The following is a 19,244-nucleotide window of genomic DNA, read 5'->3' as shown; positions in this document are numbered from 1 at the left end:
AACTTCTTCCATGGGTATTTTGTACTACAGAGCAATTGTGATAAAAACTGCATGGTACTGGTACAACGACAGACAGGTAGACCAATGGAATAGAATTGAAGCCCCAGAAATGAATCCACATACCTATGGTCACTTGATCCTTGCAAGGGAGCTAAAACCATCCAGTGGAAAAAAGACAGCATTTTCAACAAATGGTGCTGGCACAACTGGCAGTTATCATGTAGAAGAATGGGAATTGATCCATTCTTATCTCCTTGTACAAAGCTCAAGTTTAAGTGGATCAAAGAACTCCACATAAAAGCAGAGACACTGACATTTATAGAGGAGAAAGTGGGGAAAAGCCTTGAAGCTATGGACACTGGGGAAAAATTCCTAAACAGAACAGCAATGGCTTGTGCTGGAAGATCAAGAATTGACAAATGGGACCTCATGAAATTGCAAAGCTTCTGTAAGGCAAAAGAAACTGTCAATAAGACAAAAAGGCCACCAACAGATTGGAAAACGATTTTTACCAATCCTAAATCTGATAGGGGACTAATAGCCAATATATACAAAGCACAAGATTAGGTTTTAATTGTTGCACCCAGAGATTGAATTAACAATGTTTCTGAACTAAGTTTGTGTTGTGTTTTCCTTCATGCACTGGATCATCTGCAAAGAAGAAAGAAAAAAAGCATGGGGCTGGTATGGAAATGACATATCAGTGCGAACCTAGGGAGCTAGGTGGAGAGATTGGGGAGTTCTGCATCAGAGACTCTGTGAGATAAAAACAGGTCAGCCATTGCCCACCAGTGCATGGCAGGCCAGGCTGACAGGGCAGAGGTACAAGTGTGGGGGTGTGCCAGTTCATTTTATAATATTTCCCGCAACACTATCTCTTTTCACCCCTGCCTGAATCCTCTTGTTCCTATCTCCACCTGCCCTCAGTCTATCTGCAAAATATATTCTATTTCTCTTTTCCAGGGAGATCCATGAGTCCTCCATTGAGACCTCTTTGTTACTTAAATTCTCTGGTCCATGGATTGCAGCATGGATATCCTTCACTTGACTGCTAATGTCTACTTATAAGTGACTACATACCATGGTTATCTTTCCAGATCTGGGTTACCTCATTCACGATGATTTTCTTCAAGTACTATCCATTTTCCTGCAAATTATATATATATATATATATGTATATGTATATGTATATATATATATATATATATACATAAAGACAGGGTTTCTCTGTATATCCCTGGCTGTCCTGGAACTCACTCTGTAGACCAGGCTGGCCTCAAACTCAGAAATCTGCCTGCCTCTGCCTCCTGAGTGCTGGGATCAAAGGTGTGCGCCACCATGCCCCCATTTTGTAAATGTGTCACATTTTCTTCATGCATTTTTTTTTTTTTGGTTGAAGGACATCTAGGGTTTTTCCCACTTTCTGGCTATTATGAATAAAGCAAATATGAACATAGTTGAGCAAGTGTTTTGTGGTAGGATGGAATATCTTTTGAATATATACTCAGGAGTGGTACAGCTGTATCTTGATGTAGATCAATTCCCAATTTTCTGAGGAACCTCCATATTGATTTCCATAATGGCTACACAAGTTTATACTTCTACCATCAAGGGAGGAGTATTATCCAAATCATTGCCAACATGAGCTGTTACTGTGTCATTGATCTTAGCCAGTATGACAGGTGTAGATAGAATCTGAAAATGCATTTCCCTAATGACTAAGGATGCTCAACATTTAAGTGTTTCTTGACTGTCTGAGATTCCTGTTGGGAATTCTTTGTTTAGATCTATACCCTGTTTTTGAATTGGATTATTTGGTTTGTTGATGTATAGTTTCTTTTGTTCATTATATATTTTGGATACTAGCACTCTGTCAGATATGAAGTTCATGAAAGTTTTCCCCCTTCTGCAGGCTGCCATTTTGTCCTATTACAGTGTTCTGTGCCTTATGGAAGCTTTTCAGTTTTCAGTCTTATTTATTGACTGTTGTTCTTAGTGTCTTAACTATCACTGTTCTGTTCAGGAAGTCTTCTCCCGTGCCAATACATTTAGGGATATTCCCTACTTTCATTTTTTTAGGTACAGTGTGTCCAGTTTTTATGTTGAGGTCTTTGATACACATGGACTTGAGTTTTGTGCAGGGTATTGGATATGGATCTATTTGCATTCTTCTACACACTGATTTCCAAGCGGGTCTTTTTGTTCTTGGAGGTAGCATCCTCCAAGTGAGTTCAAAGGGCATTGCCTGGGTCTTATTTGCTTTGGCTAAAGAATTGAAAAGCTTTATTTTAACCACATCATCTTTAGCTTTACGGTCAGAGTCTAACAAGCTTCAAGGCTATATTTAATACAACTAAAGAATAAACATAGTTATTTGCATTGGATTTTTCAGTAGAAATTAAACACAATCTTCTCTGAAGTGGAAACTTCTCGTTTCCTTGGAAAGTCAGTTATGTCAAATGAGGTTTTTCTGTGGTACATAAGTGGAAGGATTTTTTGCCAAAGCAGACAGACACAGGTGAAAGGACAATATGCTATAGCAAACACATGAAATGGCACATAATGTTCAGAAGGAATATAAATGTGACCCCACAGACAGTTGGAACTAGAGCATTGCTTTGATTTGTTCCACCTTGCTATTCTTTGCTGACAACATGTATGTATTGGTTCACCTTACATCATGCTGCACATCACTTGTGGTGATGTCATAGAGCAAAGCTCACCAAAGAACATCATATGAGGTTCCTACAGCTTCTCGCTGCTTCTGTGGCATGTTGTTAAGCCTTGCAGTTTCTTCTAGATTGAACTGCTTTTGCTGGTTCATGTGTGGTGTCTGCAGAGAGAACGATGGCAGATGCTGATTCATATTTGGTGTTCGCTACTGGACTGAGCTGCTGATATCCTGACAACAAAGATTGGACTTGCCCCTAAAAAATTATTTCTAAACAGATCTAATTCCCTGTGTTCTAATAACCTTTCTTTTCCACTACCTCTAGTGGGTGAGCTACAGGAGAGGTTGAACCCTTATTAAAGTAGATTGAGAAAAAATTATGCCTACAATTCTCCTATGCAGTTATTTACAAGGTCAGTCAGAGTAAAAAGAAAACCTTTCTCTCTTTTTAATTAGATATTTTCTTTATTTACATTCCAAGTGTTATCCCTTTTCCTGGTTTCCCATCTGAAAAGCCCCTATCCAATCTTCCCTCACCCTGCTCACCAACCCACCCACTCCAGCTTTCCCGCCCTGGCATTCACCTACACTGGGACATTGAGCCTTCACAGGTCCAAAGACCTCTCTTTCCATTGATGTCCAACAAGGCTATCCTCTGTTACATATGGACCTGGAGCCAAGGGTCCCTCCATGTGTACTCTTTGGTTGGTGGTTTAGTCCGTGGGAGCTCTGGGGAGGTCTGGTTTGTTGATATTGTTGTTCCTCCTATGGGGCTACAAACCCCTTCAACTCCTTGGGTCCTTTCTGTAGCTTCTCCATTGGGGATTTTGTGCTCAGTCCAATGGTTGGCTCAGAGCATGCACCTCTGTATTTATCAAGCACTGGTAGAGCCTCTCAGGAGACAGCTATATCAGGCTCCTGCCAGCAAGCACTTGTGAGCATCCACAATAATGTTTGGGTTTGGTAATTGTATATGGGATGGATCCTCAGGTGGGGCAGTCTCTGGATGGTCTTTCCTTTAGTCTCTTGTCCACACTTAGACAAAAACTTTCTATTAAAATATATTCTATTTCCCCTTCCTAGGGAGATTTGTGTCATCCCCCATTGAGACCTCTTTGTTACTTAGCTTTTCTGGTCTATGGATTGCAGCATGGATATCCTTCACTTAACTGCTAATGTCTACTTATAAGTGACTACATACCATGGTTTTCTTTCCAGATCTGGGTTACCTCACTCACCATTTTTTTTCTAGTACCATCCATTTGCCTGCAAATTTTATGATGTCATTGTTTGTAATAGCTGAGTAATATTCCATTTTTTAAACATTCAAGGTACTATAAAATTGTTCTTATTCAAGTGATCATGTGTTTATGTGTGTGTGTATGTACATGTACAATGTAAATTTATTTATGGTTTTGTGTATATGCATAAATTTGCAAGCCTGTGCAGGTGCACATATATAAGTATGCATATTACAGAGGCCAGGAGTCAATGTTGAATGTCTTTCTCTACAATGCTCAATTTTAGGCTTTTTGATTGGCTCTCTTCACTGAAACTTTGATTGTTCACTCGGTCAAAGTGCCAGGTTGACACACTGCGATAATACTGCTGTCTGGAAGCTTGTGGAACTGTAATGGCCCAAGATTCCTGAGAAAAGTTCAAGGGAGCTCCAACCCCGGGAGCTTCAATCCTTCAATCATGAGCATGGCTGGAGTTGGCTACCTCTCTGCCTCCCAACCTGGCACCCTAAAATCAGTTCCCACTACCATCAACCCCTTGTAAGAGTTTACTGCCCTGACAGTTTTGAGGCTTTAATCTTTATTTAACAAGGTTTTCCCCCTAAACCCTATAGACCTTGAATATACAGATGAAACATCTTCCAACCCTCTGCCCTGGCCAACGGTACATGACCATACAAGTCTTGCACAAGAGATACTGGCTACCTCCCTAGGGAAATTAATACCCCACTACCCCAATAAATCTGTTTACCAAAACTGTTTCTGGGTTTTACCTTGGTGCTCATTGCCACCCAAGATCCTGTAATACCTTCACGTATGACCAGCTAAATATTCCTCCCTTTAGTTCATCCCAGTGCACAACAGGGCTGCCTAACTCAAGGGAGAAAGTAGAAACGGGGTGGCACATCCTTCTAGTGTTGTTACAGGCATGCTCAGAGAAGCCCAGATTTTCACTTGGATGCTAAAAGTTTGAGCTCAGCTCTTCAAGAGCAGGAATCAAACATGCCCATTGAACCACCTTCCCAGTTGTGCTAAACAGTTTTATAACAACTTGTCCCAGGCTAGATTTATTTGCAGACCAATAGTTTAATCTATGCAGCATTTTCTTGATTGATGATTGATATGAGGGCCCAGCTCACTGTGGAGGGGCCACCCCTAGGCAGGAAGTCCTGGAATCTATAAGAAAGCAGGGTCAACAGTCATTAGGAACAAAGCAATATGCAGCATTCTTTCATGATCTTGTAAGACTCTGATGAGCCTCAGCTACTGGGGACCCTCCCCCCCCCGAAGTGAGCCACACAAAGCAAGAGGAATTTATTGTTCCAGTGCACTGGTGTTGTCCTGCACCTGAAGGAGAAGCAGTGACCCCAGGCGGCCTGTTCAGCCAAGTTTTATACAGTTTCCAGGGGTGGAATAGAGCATCAGAAACTAGGCACAACGTGATTGACAGAACAGTGTGACTTTTAAACTGATTGGTCCTTAGGGAATGAGGTAGAAGGGCTTCTCTTATCTGTGGGTGGCCAATGGTCGGTCCCCACTGTGGTCTTGCGGAGGAATATAATCAGCTTCTTGCTTCAGGAAGGGAGGGGTGCCTATGTGCTCTATGACCCCTCTCCTCTAGGAGGGGAGGAGTGTCTTGTGCAATTTCCCAAAGTTTCTGAGCTGACCTCTTCAGTCTCTGCATAGTCTCCTGTATCCAGCTTCCTGCTTTGAATTCCTGACCAAGACTTCCCTCAGTGATGAACTATGCTATAGAACTGTAAGTAAAACAAACCCTTTCCCCTCTAAGTTGATTTCAGTCCTTGTTTGTTGTTGTTGTTTTCTTTTCTTTTCTTTTCTTTTCTTTTCTTTTCTTTTCTTTTCTTTTCTTTTCTTTTCTTTTCTTTTCTTTTCTTTTTTTAATTAAGTTTTTCGAGACAGGGTTTCTCTGTGTAGCCCTGGCTGTCCTGGAACCCACTTTGTAGACCAGGCTGGCCTCGAACTCAGAAATCCACCTGCCTCTGCCTCCCAACTGCTGGGATTAAAGGCGTGAGCCACCATCGACTGGCTCAGTCCTTGTGTTTTATCACAGCAATAGAAATCATGACTTAAACTTTAGCCTTAAGAGAGTTTTGTTTTTGTAACGAATTAGTAGTTACAGTTCTGTAAATGATTTAACAACTGTCCCCATACTGAGTTGCCTTCTTTAGCCTTGATATGAGGCTCCGTTTCTAGTTTCATTGTAACTTGTTACATCATGTTATGTTGATATCCCTGGGAGGCTAGCACTTCTCTTTTGAAGGAAAATTAAGAGGAGTTGATTTATCAGAGAAGGGAGGCTGAGTAAAGGGACTGTGACAAGTGGATAGAGTGAACACTGTTTTTGGGATGTAATACATGAGAAAAAAATAAGAAAAACAATTCAATGTCAGAAATGAAAAATAATTTACATTCCAGTAAATAATTTAGCCACTTTGTATTTTCTTGAAAAGTTAGCAGTAGGATTTTTGAAGTATAGATATCCTTAAGCAGGCAGAAGAATAACATGGAAGAACCTGAGAAAAAGATTGCAACCCATGGGGTCAGATGCTTTGCCAAGATTAAGGTATGGATTGTTTCTATGTATGCATGCATATACTCATGGAAGCCTTTTAAAGCAAGCACTGAAAGTGATTATATTACATATAATATTATATATTAAACAGTTCCCTGCAGAGGAACTCTGTTTATTAATATACAAAGACATTATGATCGGGTGAGAAAAATATTTTCTTCAAGTTTTGGCAATATAACAATCATTCTTTTTAAGAAAATTGCTTGTTCTTTTAGCTGTGCTGTTGGTTTTCAGTAATTCAGATGCAATTATTATTCTTATTGCTCCAAAGTCATTTTTACATCACAAAATGTGAACTTATAGTAATCTAGGAAATTTGAGTACTGGCCTAGTTTCTACAGAGTCCAGCAAACATTTCTTTCTAAGATGCTGGCTCGTAAGTTATCCTATCAAAAGTTCATTTTACTCAATTACACATTTTACCTATTTAAAGCTCATTTTATATTATTATATTGCTGTTATGAAAAATGCTAAAACAATTATTTTAAAAGACCAAAGTTAGAAGTAACTACTTAAAAGTAATCAGATTGCTCTCCTTCCCTGAATTTAGAACTATCTAGAATGTTAGGGTGGTCAAAAGATATACAGTACCATACTGAAACTCCTGCTTCCTACATTTAGAAATATAGTAGCTAAGAAAAGTCTCCCAGGACAGGAAGTATCATGCCTTCAGTCATACATATACTGGTGACCACACAAGATACAAATGTTTAGTTATAACTCAATGTATTCAGAGAAGGCTCTGGTTAAACTACATGGGTTTAAAAAAATGTAAACCAGAATTCATGAACCTTGGAAAAACACATCTAGGAATAAGTGTGTTGATAGGAAAGAAAGGAGGAGAAGAGAGGAGGCAATGGATAAACATCATGTCATCTATGTATGAAATTAGAAAGCAGAAAACAGCAAATTTAACTAGTAAAACTTACTAAAGAAATTGAAGGGAAATTTCTGAAGGAGTTGGAGAGATACCTCGATCAGTAACATCCTTGAAATTGAGGTTGAAGGGCCTGAGTTCATTCCCTAAAACTTACATACAAACTATGCCCATGTGTTAAGTCACATAACTTTGATCCCAGCAGGAGGATATGGGAGTCAGGCTGATAGATATTGGAGATTCACTGAAGAGTCAGCCTTGCCTCTTCCGTGAATTCCAGGCTGGTGAGAGGCCCTGTTTATAAAAATTAAAAGGTACACACAAAGATTGGGGGGTGAAGGAAATTAAGAGAGAAAAGAAAAGTTATCTAGTAAGCCTAAAAAGTTTGCTGTGAGGTGGTTTGCTGCAGGCTCTAGAGTGCGGAGGTAAAAAGCCAGTAGGATTAGCCTTATAACTACTGATGTTATTTATGTTGGACTAGATCTAAATGAGCATGGCCACTGTCTTTTACTTCCTTAGGCATAACGGGATCCCTTTCTTCTGCAAAATGTTAGTGAAACACATGATCTCTCAAGTATGATTGGTTTTTTTTCTTTGTTTAATTTTGGTAGATTTTGCTTTAAATATAGGACCTGAATTATAAAGCTCAGATGGAAATTGTTGTGTCAATCATGTCCTCTTAAAGATTTACAGTGAGAGGTAAGAACATCACTGCAAATGGAATTTGGAATTAGAAGTCAAAAGTGTATACTTTGAACTATAGTGAACTTGGTATTCACTTTTCCCAATTTTTTTGCATGTTTCTACTCAAATTTATCCAAATTACTTGGTCCTCGTGACAATAAGTTTACAAGTAAGAAATGGTAACCTAGTACAGTATTATATGGTTATTATTTTGGATGAGATAGTACAGAAATTCCAGTAGCTGGTTGATAACAAATGGATGATAAGTTGAGAAAACCAGTAAACTAATTCACTACATCACTCAAGGTCAGCTATAGGTGAATTTTTAGTTACTAGTTTCATCACTCAGTGTGAATTATCAGTCATAGACAGGTAGTGAGGAGTCTTAACTGTACACACCCATGCTTTAACACCCTAGGGACACCAAAAAGTTTCTGCCCTGGATTTCTATGCCATGAGCATCACTTGGACAGATAGTATTCAACCAGAAAGAAAAAAGTGGGTAACTTCCCTCTGACCTTTGTCCACAATAGAGAGAATGTGGCTTGTGCACAAGAATGCAGAAAAAGAAGACAAAGTGTTGAACAGGCCCAGGACATCCAGAAACATGTTATTTGTTCATAGAGAGCATAGCAGGCCTATTGCAGACACATTGCTTTGGTGTAATTTTGTGTTCTCTTCCTACCCTTCCTTAATGGGATAGCACTTATCCTGCAGGGTAACAGTGTAGTGCTGAAGTCCCATCAATAGCTGTGTCTTACATAGAACAACTCCACGTCTTTCTGTATCCATGAGGTACACTGATAAAAGAGCAAAGCCATACCTATCAACAACACAACTGCTACCCAGCTATTCCACCTGCATGTGCAGAGCAAGGACAGCATAGCAGAACTTTAAAGTTTCTTGGATGTTCAAGGGCTATTTATGTTGGATACAGTCATTCATCACATGGAGAAGGCTGTTTTGCCAGTAGATGACATATACATAATCAGAAATCAAAGTTTTCTCTTTTTTTCCCCTAAACATATTTTCTTTCTAGATGTTTCTGATGGCATTAACATGGGCATATGTATCCAAATCACTATCAGGAACTTACATGGTTTCCATGCTCACACAAATAGAGAGACAATTTGATATCCCTGCATCTATAGCTGGACTCATCAGTGGGAGCTTTGGGATAGGTGAGTTAAATTTATATTTATTTACATATATATGTGGTTTGGTTGTGAAATAGCCACTTTTGTAAATATTCTCATGATGACACCTAATTTGTAGCACATACTCTTGACATTGCCCCTTTTTATGATGAGTGGAAGATAGAGTGTTAATATTTACTTCTGTCATGTGATAAGCTAAAGGGACGGTAAAGGCTTCCTTGGTATTTTAAATGGTTGGTATAGGAGTCTTGAGTAACTTGTGATCCAAAGGAGAGAGCACATTTTTCTCTTCCCCTCCTGTACCTGTGAGGTTAATGGCTGTCATCTCCTACTCACTAGAGAAGATGAGGAAGTGTCCCTGTGTTTACGTTCTGTCACACACGGTTCCTAAAGTGGGTGGATGAACTTCATCTCTGGACTTTTGGTGATGAAGTGGGAGATGAGAGTAACAAGGCTGAAGAACAAAAAAGATTCCATCTATAAATAAAGTGAGCTTTGTTTAATCATAGTGTTTATTTCCTTTGCCTGGAGCCTGCCTGGCCTGGAATGGGCTGAAGAAAAAAAACAGAGTTGGACTTAGAGGTAGATTTAAAGATTGATGGTCTCTGACCTTTAAATTCTCTAACTATGATGAATGCTGGAGATGCTGGCTTTTAAAAAGTCCTAATATCTATCTTGCTTATTTGGAGGTTAAAAACCTCCTGGCTTGGGCATTTAACACCTGTAGCCTAACAGTGGGGAATTAAGTAAAGAACTAATTACTAGGGCTTTTTTCTCTCTTGCCCAGAAGCCTCACCTCTGCTTGTCAGACAAGAGGGATATTATGCAGGGAAAGAAATGAACAGAGACTGTGGCTTGTTGTGGAGTATGTCTTTTATAACTCAGGTTGCAGAGCACCAGTATAGGGTTGGAAGTAGCTATTGATCTTCCTATGCTGAGGACTCATCATGAAAGCTTACTGACATATCAGGATAATATTTAGTTGCACAGAATTAGACTATGTAGGTAAAGAGGAAGCCAGTTACATTAAGTAAAATTGTCAGAACATTTAAACAGCCTGTCAGAAAGGAAGATTTGTGCTTTTAAACAAGATGAATTATTATCTAGATCTGATTTTTAAGTAGTTATTATCTCCATGACATTTTGCAATATTTACAGCAACCACAGTGTCATATACCACTATTTATACTTTTAGTGGTGAAAGAATTGTGGCTGCTAATGTGACTGTTGCTCTGTACTTTACTATGAATGGAAATGCTAACACAAATTTAATGGTTATTGAAAATCTCACTCAATTTTATGGAAAAACTTTAATTTCTTGGAAAGCACTAAATTCTGTGAACTCAATAGATTATAGACTAAAGAAGGGTTAATCTCATTTAAAGAAAAACATTAACTATTTGCGTCACCAGTCACTATGACAGGTGATTTTAGGGGAAGTCTTTCATAGAAGCAATTATGAAAGTAATTCATACTGGCTAGTGAACGTAGCATTTGGTGGGCATTCATCACTCAGTTTTGCAAGCAACTTGACCCTAGCTTGGTCAATAACTTACCTCTGTCCACACCTTCATACCATTACTTGATGACATAGCAAGGCAATGTAAAATGTAAACTCAGACAAATGTGAAGAGGGAATATTTTTCCTTTCAATCAATAGATATTTCAGACAAGATTCTGTACATTCTGAGGTGCGTAGCCATAGACTAGAAGGATAGATAGAGAGTTCAAACAGTGAGTATCATGGGACATTACCTTCTGAATGATAACTATTGACAGGATACTTTAGAAACAGAGACAGACTGTAATAAAAATAATAATAGTATGGAGTTGGGGCAAATGCCATTCCAAAGCACACTACATTCTACAGAGCACACTAGAGAGAAATAGAATAGGAAGAGAAACAAAGTCTTCAAATATCTTTCAAATATGTAAGACCAATTAGAGATTTGCCAACTCATCAAAGAAGAGTGCTTAAATTTTCTGATCTTTCCTGTAGGTGTTATATGAACAGGGTAAACATTCTCATCAATGAAAAATATGCACTTTGTAGAGAACTTACTTGTGTATTGAGTTCTCATCAACCTCTTTTCTGTGTGAATAATACTAGTGATTGAACCTGGGTCCTCACACACATAAGACATGCATTCTCCCACTCTGTCCTCAGCCTCTTTCTTTACTTTTTAAAAAAACTCTCAATAAGTTGCCCATGCTGTTGTGTTTTGTAAAAAAGAAAGAAAGTCAAAGATATGTTTGGTAGAGGCACAGTATGGTGAAGTGGAAGGGTGGGGGCTCCGTGGGCCCATTCTGAGGCATTCCCTCTCCCTGAGGTACAAGCCATAAAATGAATATAGTATGGAACAGAGTTTCTTTAGGGCATGGGAAGGGGAGTTTAGACATAGAAAGGTAGAGAGAAGAGTAAAGAGGATGAGAGGCCAGCTAGGAACACATGGAGGGGGTGTAGGGTGGGTGAAAATGAATAGAGGGAGAAGGGGCAGGGAGAGAAGGGGCAGAGAGTAAGAGAATAAGAGGATAAGAAGAGGGGGCAAACAACCTCTTTTATAGTGAGTCAGGCATACCTGGCTGTTGCTAGGTAACTGTGGAGTGGAGCCTAGAAGGAATGCTAACATTTCTCCCTTTTGATTTAATTTAAAAAAGGGAAAACTAGACAGGTGATGGTGAAGCAGGAATAGGCTCATCTTGATCTTCGCTATGTCCTGCTGACTTTTGGGGCTACAGGTCTTCGAGAAACCTAAGAGAATGGGTATAGAGTTGTTGGTCTTAGGAGAGTTGGCTATTTCCTTGCTGACCACGGTCTGTGGAGCCATCTACAGACAGAAGGAGCGGATCCAGTAGAAGCATCTGTGTCTGTGAGAACTGGAACATCATCTGTGGGTTGTTTCTCTGGACCTGTCCTTGATAGAGATTTCGAGTAAATGCCTGGACTTGACAAGATACTGAAACACATACACACACACACACACACACACACACACACACACACACACACACACACACACGCAAGGGGTAAGGAATAAAGTTAAGTATGTTTGGGAGAAAAAATTATTTCTTAGGTGTACATTCAAAACCCTTAGGTCTCGGTGGTTGGGATGAGGGAAATCCCAGTAACAGGAGAGGAATCTCACCCTCTGGAATAGGCCGCAGATAGAACTTAGGCTATTGACTGGCAGGTGTACTTATCTAGAGAGAGTCTATTTGGCCCATGAGAGGGAGATCTAAGTGGTTTCTTATTGCTTATAAGTTTACAAAAGAGATAAATTTGTTAACAACATGAACATTTTTTAAGGTGAGTTTAGGAAGAAACAAACAAACAAAAAGAAAAAACCAAACCAAACAAAACAAAAACCAGACAAACCAAAAAATCCCACAGAATAAGAAACAAACCCAAATCCTTTCTTAGAGCAGAAGAAGTAAGGAGGGCTTTTGTCTTCTGTCTAGGAGACTGAATAGTGTAATGAGAAACACCTTTAAAAGGTGTTTATATTTAAAAGGCAAAGGAAACTCAAAATCCTGACTTTGTGAATATGACAGTTGATCATATAGATTTTGCACGAGAAACACTTTAAGTCTATAGTTAAAAGACAGTCAAAGGAAACTTATCTTTGTAGCTATGATAGCTGTAGTATAGATTTATCATGAGAAACACTTTAAGTTTACAGTGGAAAGACAACCAAAGGAAACTGAACTTGTGACTATGAAAGCGGATTGTATAGTGGGATGCTTTGTTAGGATGAGGCTAATTTGTATGAATTCTTCTTGGTGAATAATAGGATGGCGGCATAGCAAGGAGAGGAAATATGACCCATTTAGTCACTGGAAACTGAGTTTAGATCAGGAAGTAACAGAAGGTTCCCTCTGTAAAAGCTTACATGTGAACTTGTGTATCCTTTGTTGTGAAGCCCATGAGCAAGGGAAAAGTGTCATCTGGATAAGAGATCTGGTAGTCTTAAATAGTTAACAAATTGACTAATGAGCTAATATAGTGATAACTTACCTTCGCGTAAGGAACTAGGTCTGTTTTCTAGCTGTCAAGATACAGTTAGCTTAGCTGTTAATGTAGTCAGTAATCTGGGAAGAGTACATTATAATCTAGGCCTAATGTATTAAATAAAATTACAGAGGTCCACTACTTAAACTGTTCCCAGGTCCCTGTGGTCTTCATTGTAACTTGGGCAGAGTCAGTCTTGCTGTCAGGCCCAGAAGGAAAAAAAAATTCTTTTTCCTGAGGAGTTGTTACATGAGAAAAATGACCCACCTTGACGTAGCCAATATGAGACATTTAACCCTCTTGGTATCCTCTGTTTGTCCTCAGTGTAGACCAAGTCCTGGCAGCAGGCTTGAACTCACTCTGTAGCCCAGGCTGACTTTGATCTTGCAGTCTTCCTCTCCTGGCCTTCCAGTAGCTGGAGATGGCAGGTGTGTGCTACCAGGTCCCACTTATTCTTTCAACTCTCAAAAGATACTTATCAAAGACATCTCTGTCAGCACAGGGCTTCCAAACAAGTTGGTTTTTTTTTTTTGTTTTGTTTTGTTTTGTTTTTTTTTTTTAAACCAAGCTTTCTCCTAAACCACAAAAATGAAGTTTTGCTTTGACCCTTTGACTACTGCAGTGTAGACTTAAGGCCTAGGTGGAGCATTAGGACTCAGAATAGTATTATCTGGTCTAAAGGAAGAAGTGACAATATAAGCAGGCATCCAGCTTGGCCATGTTGAACAACGAAGGTGGCTTTTAAATAGCAAGCTAAAAAACATGAACCCTTTTGAATTTGCATAGAGCAGGTATGAGAGGAGAGGTCAGAGGTGACACGCAGGCCTATACTAGCTTTTCTATACAATCCCAAGGGATGGATGTTCATGAATAGAGCTTTAGTATTCTCCAGAGAGGAAAAGATCCTTCCCTCAGAATCACAATTGCTTTACATATTAAAACAATGCACACAATATCCTACTCCCCACTGAATCCCCACCACCACCCAAGTCCCTGTGTTCTTAAGGTGGTTGTTAAACAATGGGCTCTAGAGTCTAAATGCTGGAAAGGCTGTTGACTAAGAGTTGCTGATACTTTACTGCAACAAGCATTCTCATTCTCCTTTTTTTCAGGAAACCTTTTGTTGATTGTATTCGTGAATTATTTCGGAATGCAACTGCACAGACCTATCATCATTGGTGTTGGATGTGCAACTATGGGCCTGGGGTGTTTCTTAATTTCACTGCCTCATTTCCTCATGGGCATGTGAGTATTTGAGACTCAGAATTTCCTTTCTGGGAGGAGGAAAGCTCTCCTAGCTTCATAGCTTATGACTGTTTGAGTAAGTCCTTTGCCACCACAATCAGTGGCCTTTGATCAGGATATTTTGCAAAGTTCCTGGTACTCTCTTCTTGATATCTTTCTCTTGCCCCTCCCCTTTCTGCTGTGGCTCTTTGAGCACTGGCATCTTAGATTTTATTCATATCTTGTCATTTTCTATTTCTAACTTCATGCCTTCTCACCTCCTTGGTATTCCTGGGGAATTTAAATTTTTCGTCCAGTCTCTTGAATGGGATTGTAATTCATATCATCACATTTTAAAAGTTTTACTGTCAAGATTGAGTAGGGACTAGCTAATGACTGAGAAGGACTGCTTGATTTGGGGCTATTTTGAAAATGTGTATAACTAACTTTTTATCCTAGGCTGGAATTCTCTGATCTTGTTAAAGAGGTAGAGATTTGACTAAGCCAGAAAAAAAATGGGAATATAACCTTCTAGTATTCATAGTTTTAAAAGCACAATGACTTTTCTTTTCAGCCTCTGTGTCCTCAGTTTATCTGTTTGGATCCTTCTGTGCCTCTGAGCATTTCCACTTGGAGAGATGAATGGCAAGCTATTACTTATGTGCACTTTAACCCTCACTTTAGAGTTTGCTGTGCACTCAACTGAGCTGTGCATTGGGAGTCTCTTCGTGCTGTATTCCAAGGAGGCTTGGAAGACACCTTGTTGTTCCCTGCAGTAAGATTGCTATGTTTCCCTTTTCCCTTCTGACTCAGTGGCCATTCACATATCCAAAACCCAATCACAAAGTTTCATGGACCTTAAGTTGACCATACATTCAATCTCTCACTCACAGTTTTGTTTTGTTTTTCACAGTTTTGTTTTTTTTTAATTTTTAGCTATTTTTTTGTATATATTCTGTTGGTCAAGCTGGTGTGTTTGTTTTCACGTTAGGTCAGGCAACACTTTCAGGAGTCAGTTCTCTCTGACTGCCCGGTGGGACCTGGGATAGAAGCTTTCACACAAGCATCTTGACACATAAATTACCAGGGATGCAAGAGCTGATTCATTCCTTCCTTCTCTCCCTCCCTCCTTCCTTCTCTCCCTCCCTCCCTCCCTCCCTCCCTCCCTCCCTCCCTCCCTCCCTCCCTCCCTCCCTCCCTCCCTCCCTCCCTCTCTCTCTCTCTCTCTCTCTCTCTCTTTCTTTCTTTCTTTCTTTCTTTCTTTCTTTCTTTCTTTCTTTCTTTCTTTCTTTCTAGAAAGAGCCTCCTGTAGCTCATAGCGCTGTCAGTCTCTCTCTGGAGTTAAGAATAATCATGAACTTCTGATCCTCTTGTTTACACCACCTGACTGATGGGATTATAGGCCTTTTCCACTATGTCTGGTTTTATTGAGTGCTCAGGATCAAACCTAGGATTAGTGATTACTAGACACTGAACTCCATCTCCATATCTAGATCTCTCTTTCTTTGTGGAAATGGGCCTTCAATTTTTTTTTCATTTTTAAACCAACCTTTCACCCACTTTTTAATTTATTTTTCTCTCAGATATTACACCCCATCCGCAGTTTTAGTTCCCTCCCCCTCTCCTCTGCCCCTCTTCTCCACCTCCACTTTTCCCCCAGATCAACTCCCCCAACTTCTCTTCAGAAAAGGACCAGTCTTGCAGAGACATTAGCCAAATACAGCATAACAAGCTACAATAAGAACAGGTTCATATTCTCACATCATGGCTGAAAAAGGCAACTCAGGAGGAGGAAAGCAGTCCCAAAGGCAAGCATAAGAGTGAGAGACAGCCTCTGTTCCTACTGTTAGGAACCCCACAAGGACAGCGACCTATGCAACCTTAACATATATGCAGAAGTTCTAGGTTAAACACATTGAGGCTTTCTAATTTCTATGTGTCCACTTGAGTCCCAATCAGCTGATTCTGTGGGTGTTGTTTTTGTCCTTTCCTTGACCTCGTCTGGCTCACCCAATCCCCCAAAGGACTCCCTGAGCTCTTATTAGTTGGCTGTAGGACTCTCATCTGCTCCCATCAGTTGCTGGATGAAGTTGCTTTGGACTCTCTGATGATGATTATGTTAGATTCCAATCCCTGTATATCCTATGGGCATGGCGAATTGTAGGTTGGAGGATGTGTGGCTAGGTTGGTGTTCCTATTCCTCCACTTGAGACCTTGTCTGATTGATACCTACTTTATACTGCTTTATTGTCAATTGGGAAAATGAATGGACTTTGGATGGATAACTGAGTTTTAAGTGGATATTGAACCAAATGAAGGCTATTTTATCTTCTCAAGTGTTTATCTTCTCAAGTGTGAAGGAAGCAGAAAATCCGTGAATGAAATCTATCATCTACCTCTCTCTCTCTCTCTCTCTCTCTCTCTCTCTCTCTCTCTCTCTCTCTCTCTCTCTCTCTCTCTCTTACATCTATCAATTATCTATCTATCATCTCTCATCTCTTTATTTTTCTTTATATTCTGTTCAAATCAATGTCAAGAAATATTTGGCAATTAGTGTCAAAAGTGGTAATTATTGTCAAAAGAGGTAAGGTAAAAATTATTGTCCCTTCTGCCAAAAGAGGTAATTATTTGAAGCTGACTTGTCCTCCCAACATCATGAGTAGAGAGAAAAGAGATACAGGCTCTTGTCCACACTTCACTGACCACCATTTTGGGGGACATCCAGAGAGGTTTTATAAGGAAGAGTTATTTTGAGTTCTTTGCTATACCATGCAGAATAGAAATTAGAATGCTGGCAAGTACAGCTCTCTACTATTGACTAATTCAGCTGCCCAGGCTTATGCTTTCCTCTGGTGGTCTCTCATCTAACAAAGGTGAGAAATATATTCAGCATATTCTCTAATGCAGAGACTTTAATGGATACATTTTCTACTTCTCTTGCATTTGGTCATTTTCTTTCTTGGAAATCTGCTCCTTGGTGATGTGCTCAAGTGAAATTAATACTGTTTGTTAGTACTTTTAGTTCCATGACTCTGTGTAGTCAGGTGATGTTTTCTGTCACTTCTTGTCATGGTGTGTAGAGTTTTTCTTCTGTTTAAGTTATTGAACATATTGAGTTTTTCTTCCTGTTTTGCCTTTGTTCTTTATGTCACAACAATTGTTTTCTAGGAAATGGTCATTTAGAAATCACAGTGAGTTGGCAATAGAGAATCTGAAAGTTGTGTCCCCCATGTGTAAGTACTTCAGAGATAACTGTAAAGAAGTGACAATTTTTTGGTAATTATCAAGTTTTTATTTTTGTTTTGATAATATTGCTTACTTTCACTTATTGGCACCTGAATTGCAGAGTTAATGGTGACCTCTAATATGCTAGGGCAACTGGCTTGAGACACCACCCCCATTTCATGCAGTTCTAGAGTCTAAAACTAGAGCTACATGTCCAGCCTATTGACACAGATTTGGCTTGCAGGTTTGTTTATTTGTTTATTTATTTAGGCTTTTAATTTAAGAGAGATGTGGGTTTTTTATTTTTTAAAAATTGGCTATTTTATTTATTTACATTTTAAATGTTACCTCCTTGCCAGTTTCCCCTCCAAAACTGCCTATCCTACTGCCCTTCCCCTACTTATATGAGGGTGCTCTCCTCCCACCCACCCACTCCTGCCTCACTTCTCTAGCATTCCTCCATACTGGGGCATCAAGCCTTCACAGGACCTAGAGCCTCCCCTCTTACTGATGCCAGATAAGGCCACCCTTTGCTACATATATAGCCGGAGCCTTGGGTCCCTCTATATGTATTTATTGGTTGGTGGTTTAGTACCTGGGAGCTCTGAGGGGTATGGTTGGTTGATATTGTTCTTCCTATGGGGTTGCAAACTCCTTCAGTTCCTTCAATCCTTCTAACTCCTCCACTGGGGTTCCTGAACTCAGTCTTATGGTTAGCTTCAAGCATCCACATATGTAACAATAAGGCTCTGGCAGAGCCTGTAATGAGATATCCACATCAGGCTCCTGTCAGCAAGCACTTCTTCGCATCAGTGATAGTGACTGGGTTTGGTGGCTGCATATGGGATGGATCCCCAGGTGGAGTAGTCTTTGGATGGATTTTCCTTTAGTTTCTACTCTACTCTTCGTCCCTATAGTTCGTTTAGATAGGAGAAATTTTGGATTAAAATTTTGGAAAGGGTGGGTGGCCCCATTCCTCAACCAGGGATTGAGCCTAACCTCTGGATATGATCTCCACAGGTTCCCTCTCCCCATTGGTTGGGTATTTCATCTAATGTCATTCCCTCTGGGTCCTGGGAGCATCTTGCTTTCCTGGATTCTGGAACTTTTTGTTGCTACCTCTCAGTTCCCACTCCCACCCCCCGTTGCTACACACCTCTGTTCAATTTTCTGACCCTTTGCAATCTCCCCCCATCTCCTCCCACACCTGATCCTGTTAGTCCTTTTTCTTCTCCCCCTCCTCTCTTCCTCTTAAGACCCTCCCTCCCTCTATCTCCCATAATTATTTTGTTCACCCTTCTAAGTAGGACTGAATCATCCACATTTTGATCTTCCTTCTTCTTGAGCTTCATATGACCTGTAAGTTGTATCATGTGAATTCTGAGTTTTTTTCCCTAATATCCACTTATCAGAGAGTACATACAATGTGTGTAATTTTGTGACTGTCTTACTTCACTCAGGATGATATTTTCTATTTCTGTACATTTGCTTGTGAATTTCATGAAGGCATTGTTTTTAATGGCTGAGTAGTACTCCATTGTGTAAATGTACTACATTTTCTGTATC

At 39.8% G+C, this 19,244-nt stretch overlaps 1 protein-coding gene across 2 annotated transcripts in view; it reads left to right on the top strand.

Moving 5' to 3' along the window:
* Window positions 1–5,584: 5,584 nt before the first annotated feature.
* The window catches only part of Gm6614 (predicted gene 6614), a 40,431-nt gene continuing 26,771 nt past the window's right edge, over window positions 5,585–19,244 (top strand). Inside the window, exons 1-3 of one of the 2 annotated variants that reach the window (XM_017321696.1) lie at window positions 5,585–5,668; window positions 9,103–9,244; window positions 14,342–14,474. In XM_017321696.1, the coding sequence (XP_017177185.1) occupies window positions 9,103–9,244; window positions 14,342–14,474 (275 nt within the window). In that variant the 5' untranslated portion in view covers window positions 5,585–5,668. Of the gene's footprint in view, window positions 5,669–9,102; window positions 9,245–14,341; window positions 14,475–19,244 lie in introns of those variants that run through there. The other variant, NM_001081318.1, reaches the window with a different exon arrangement.

Source organism: Mus musculus, chromosome 6 (genome assembly GCF_000001635.26).
Source record: "Mus musculus strain C57BL/6J chromosome 6, GRCm38.p6 C57BL/6J".
Lineage (NCBI taxonomy): Eukaryota > Metazoa > Chordata > Mammalia > Rodentia > Muridae > Mus > Mus musculus.
The sequence above is the reverse complement of the archived record's forward strand: the minus strand, read 5'-3'. Positions and strand labels throughout refer to the sequence as shown.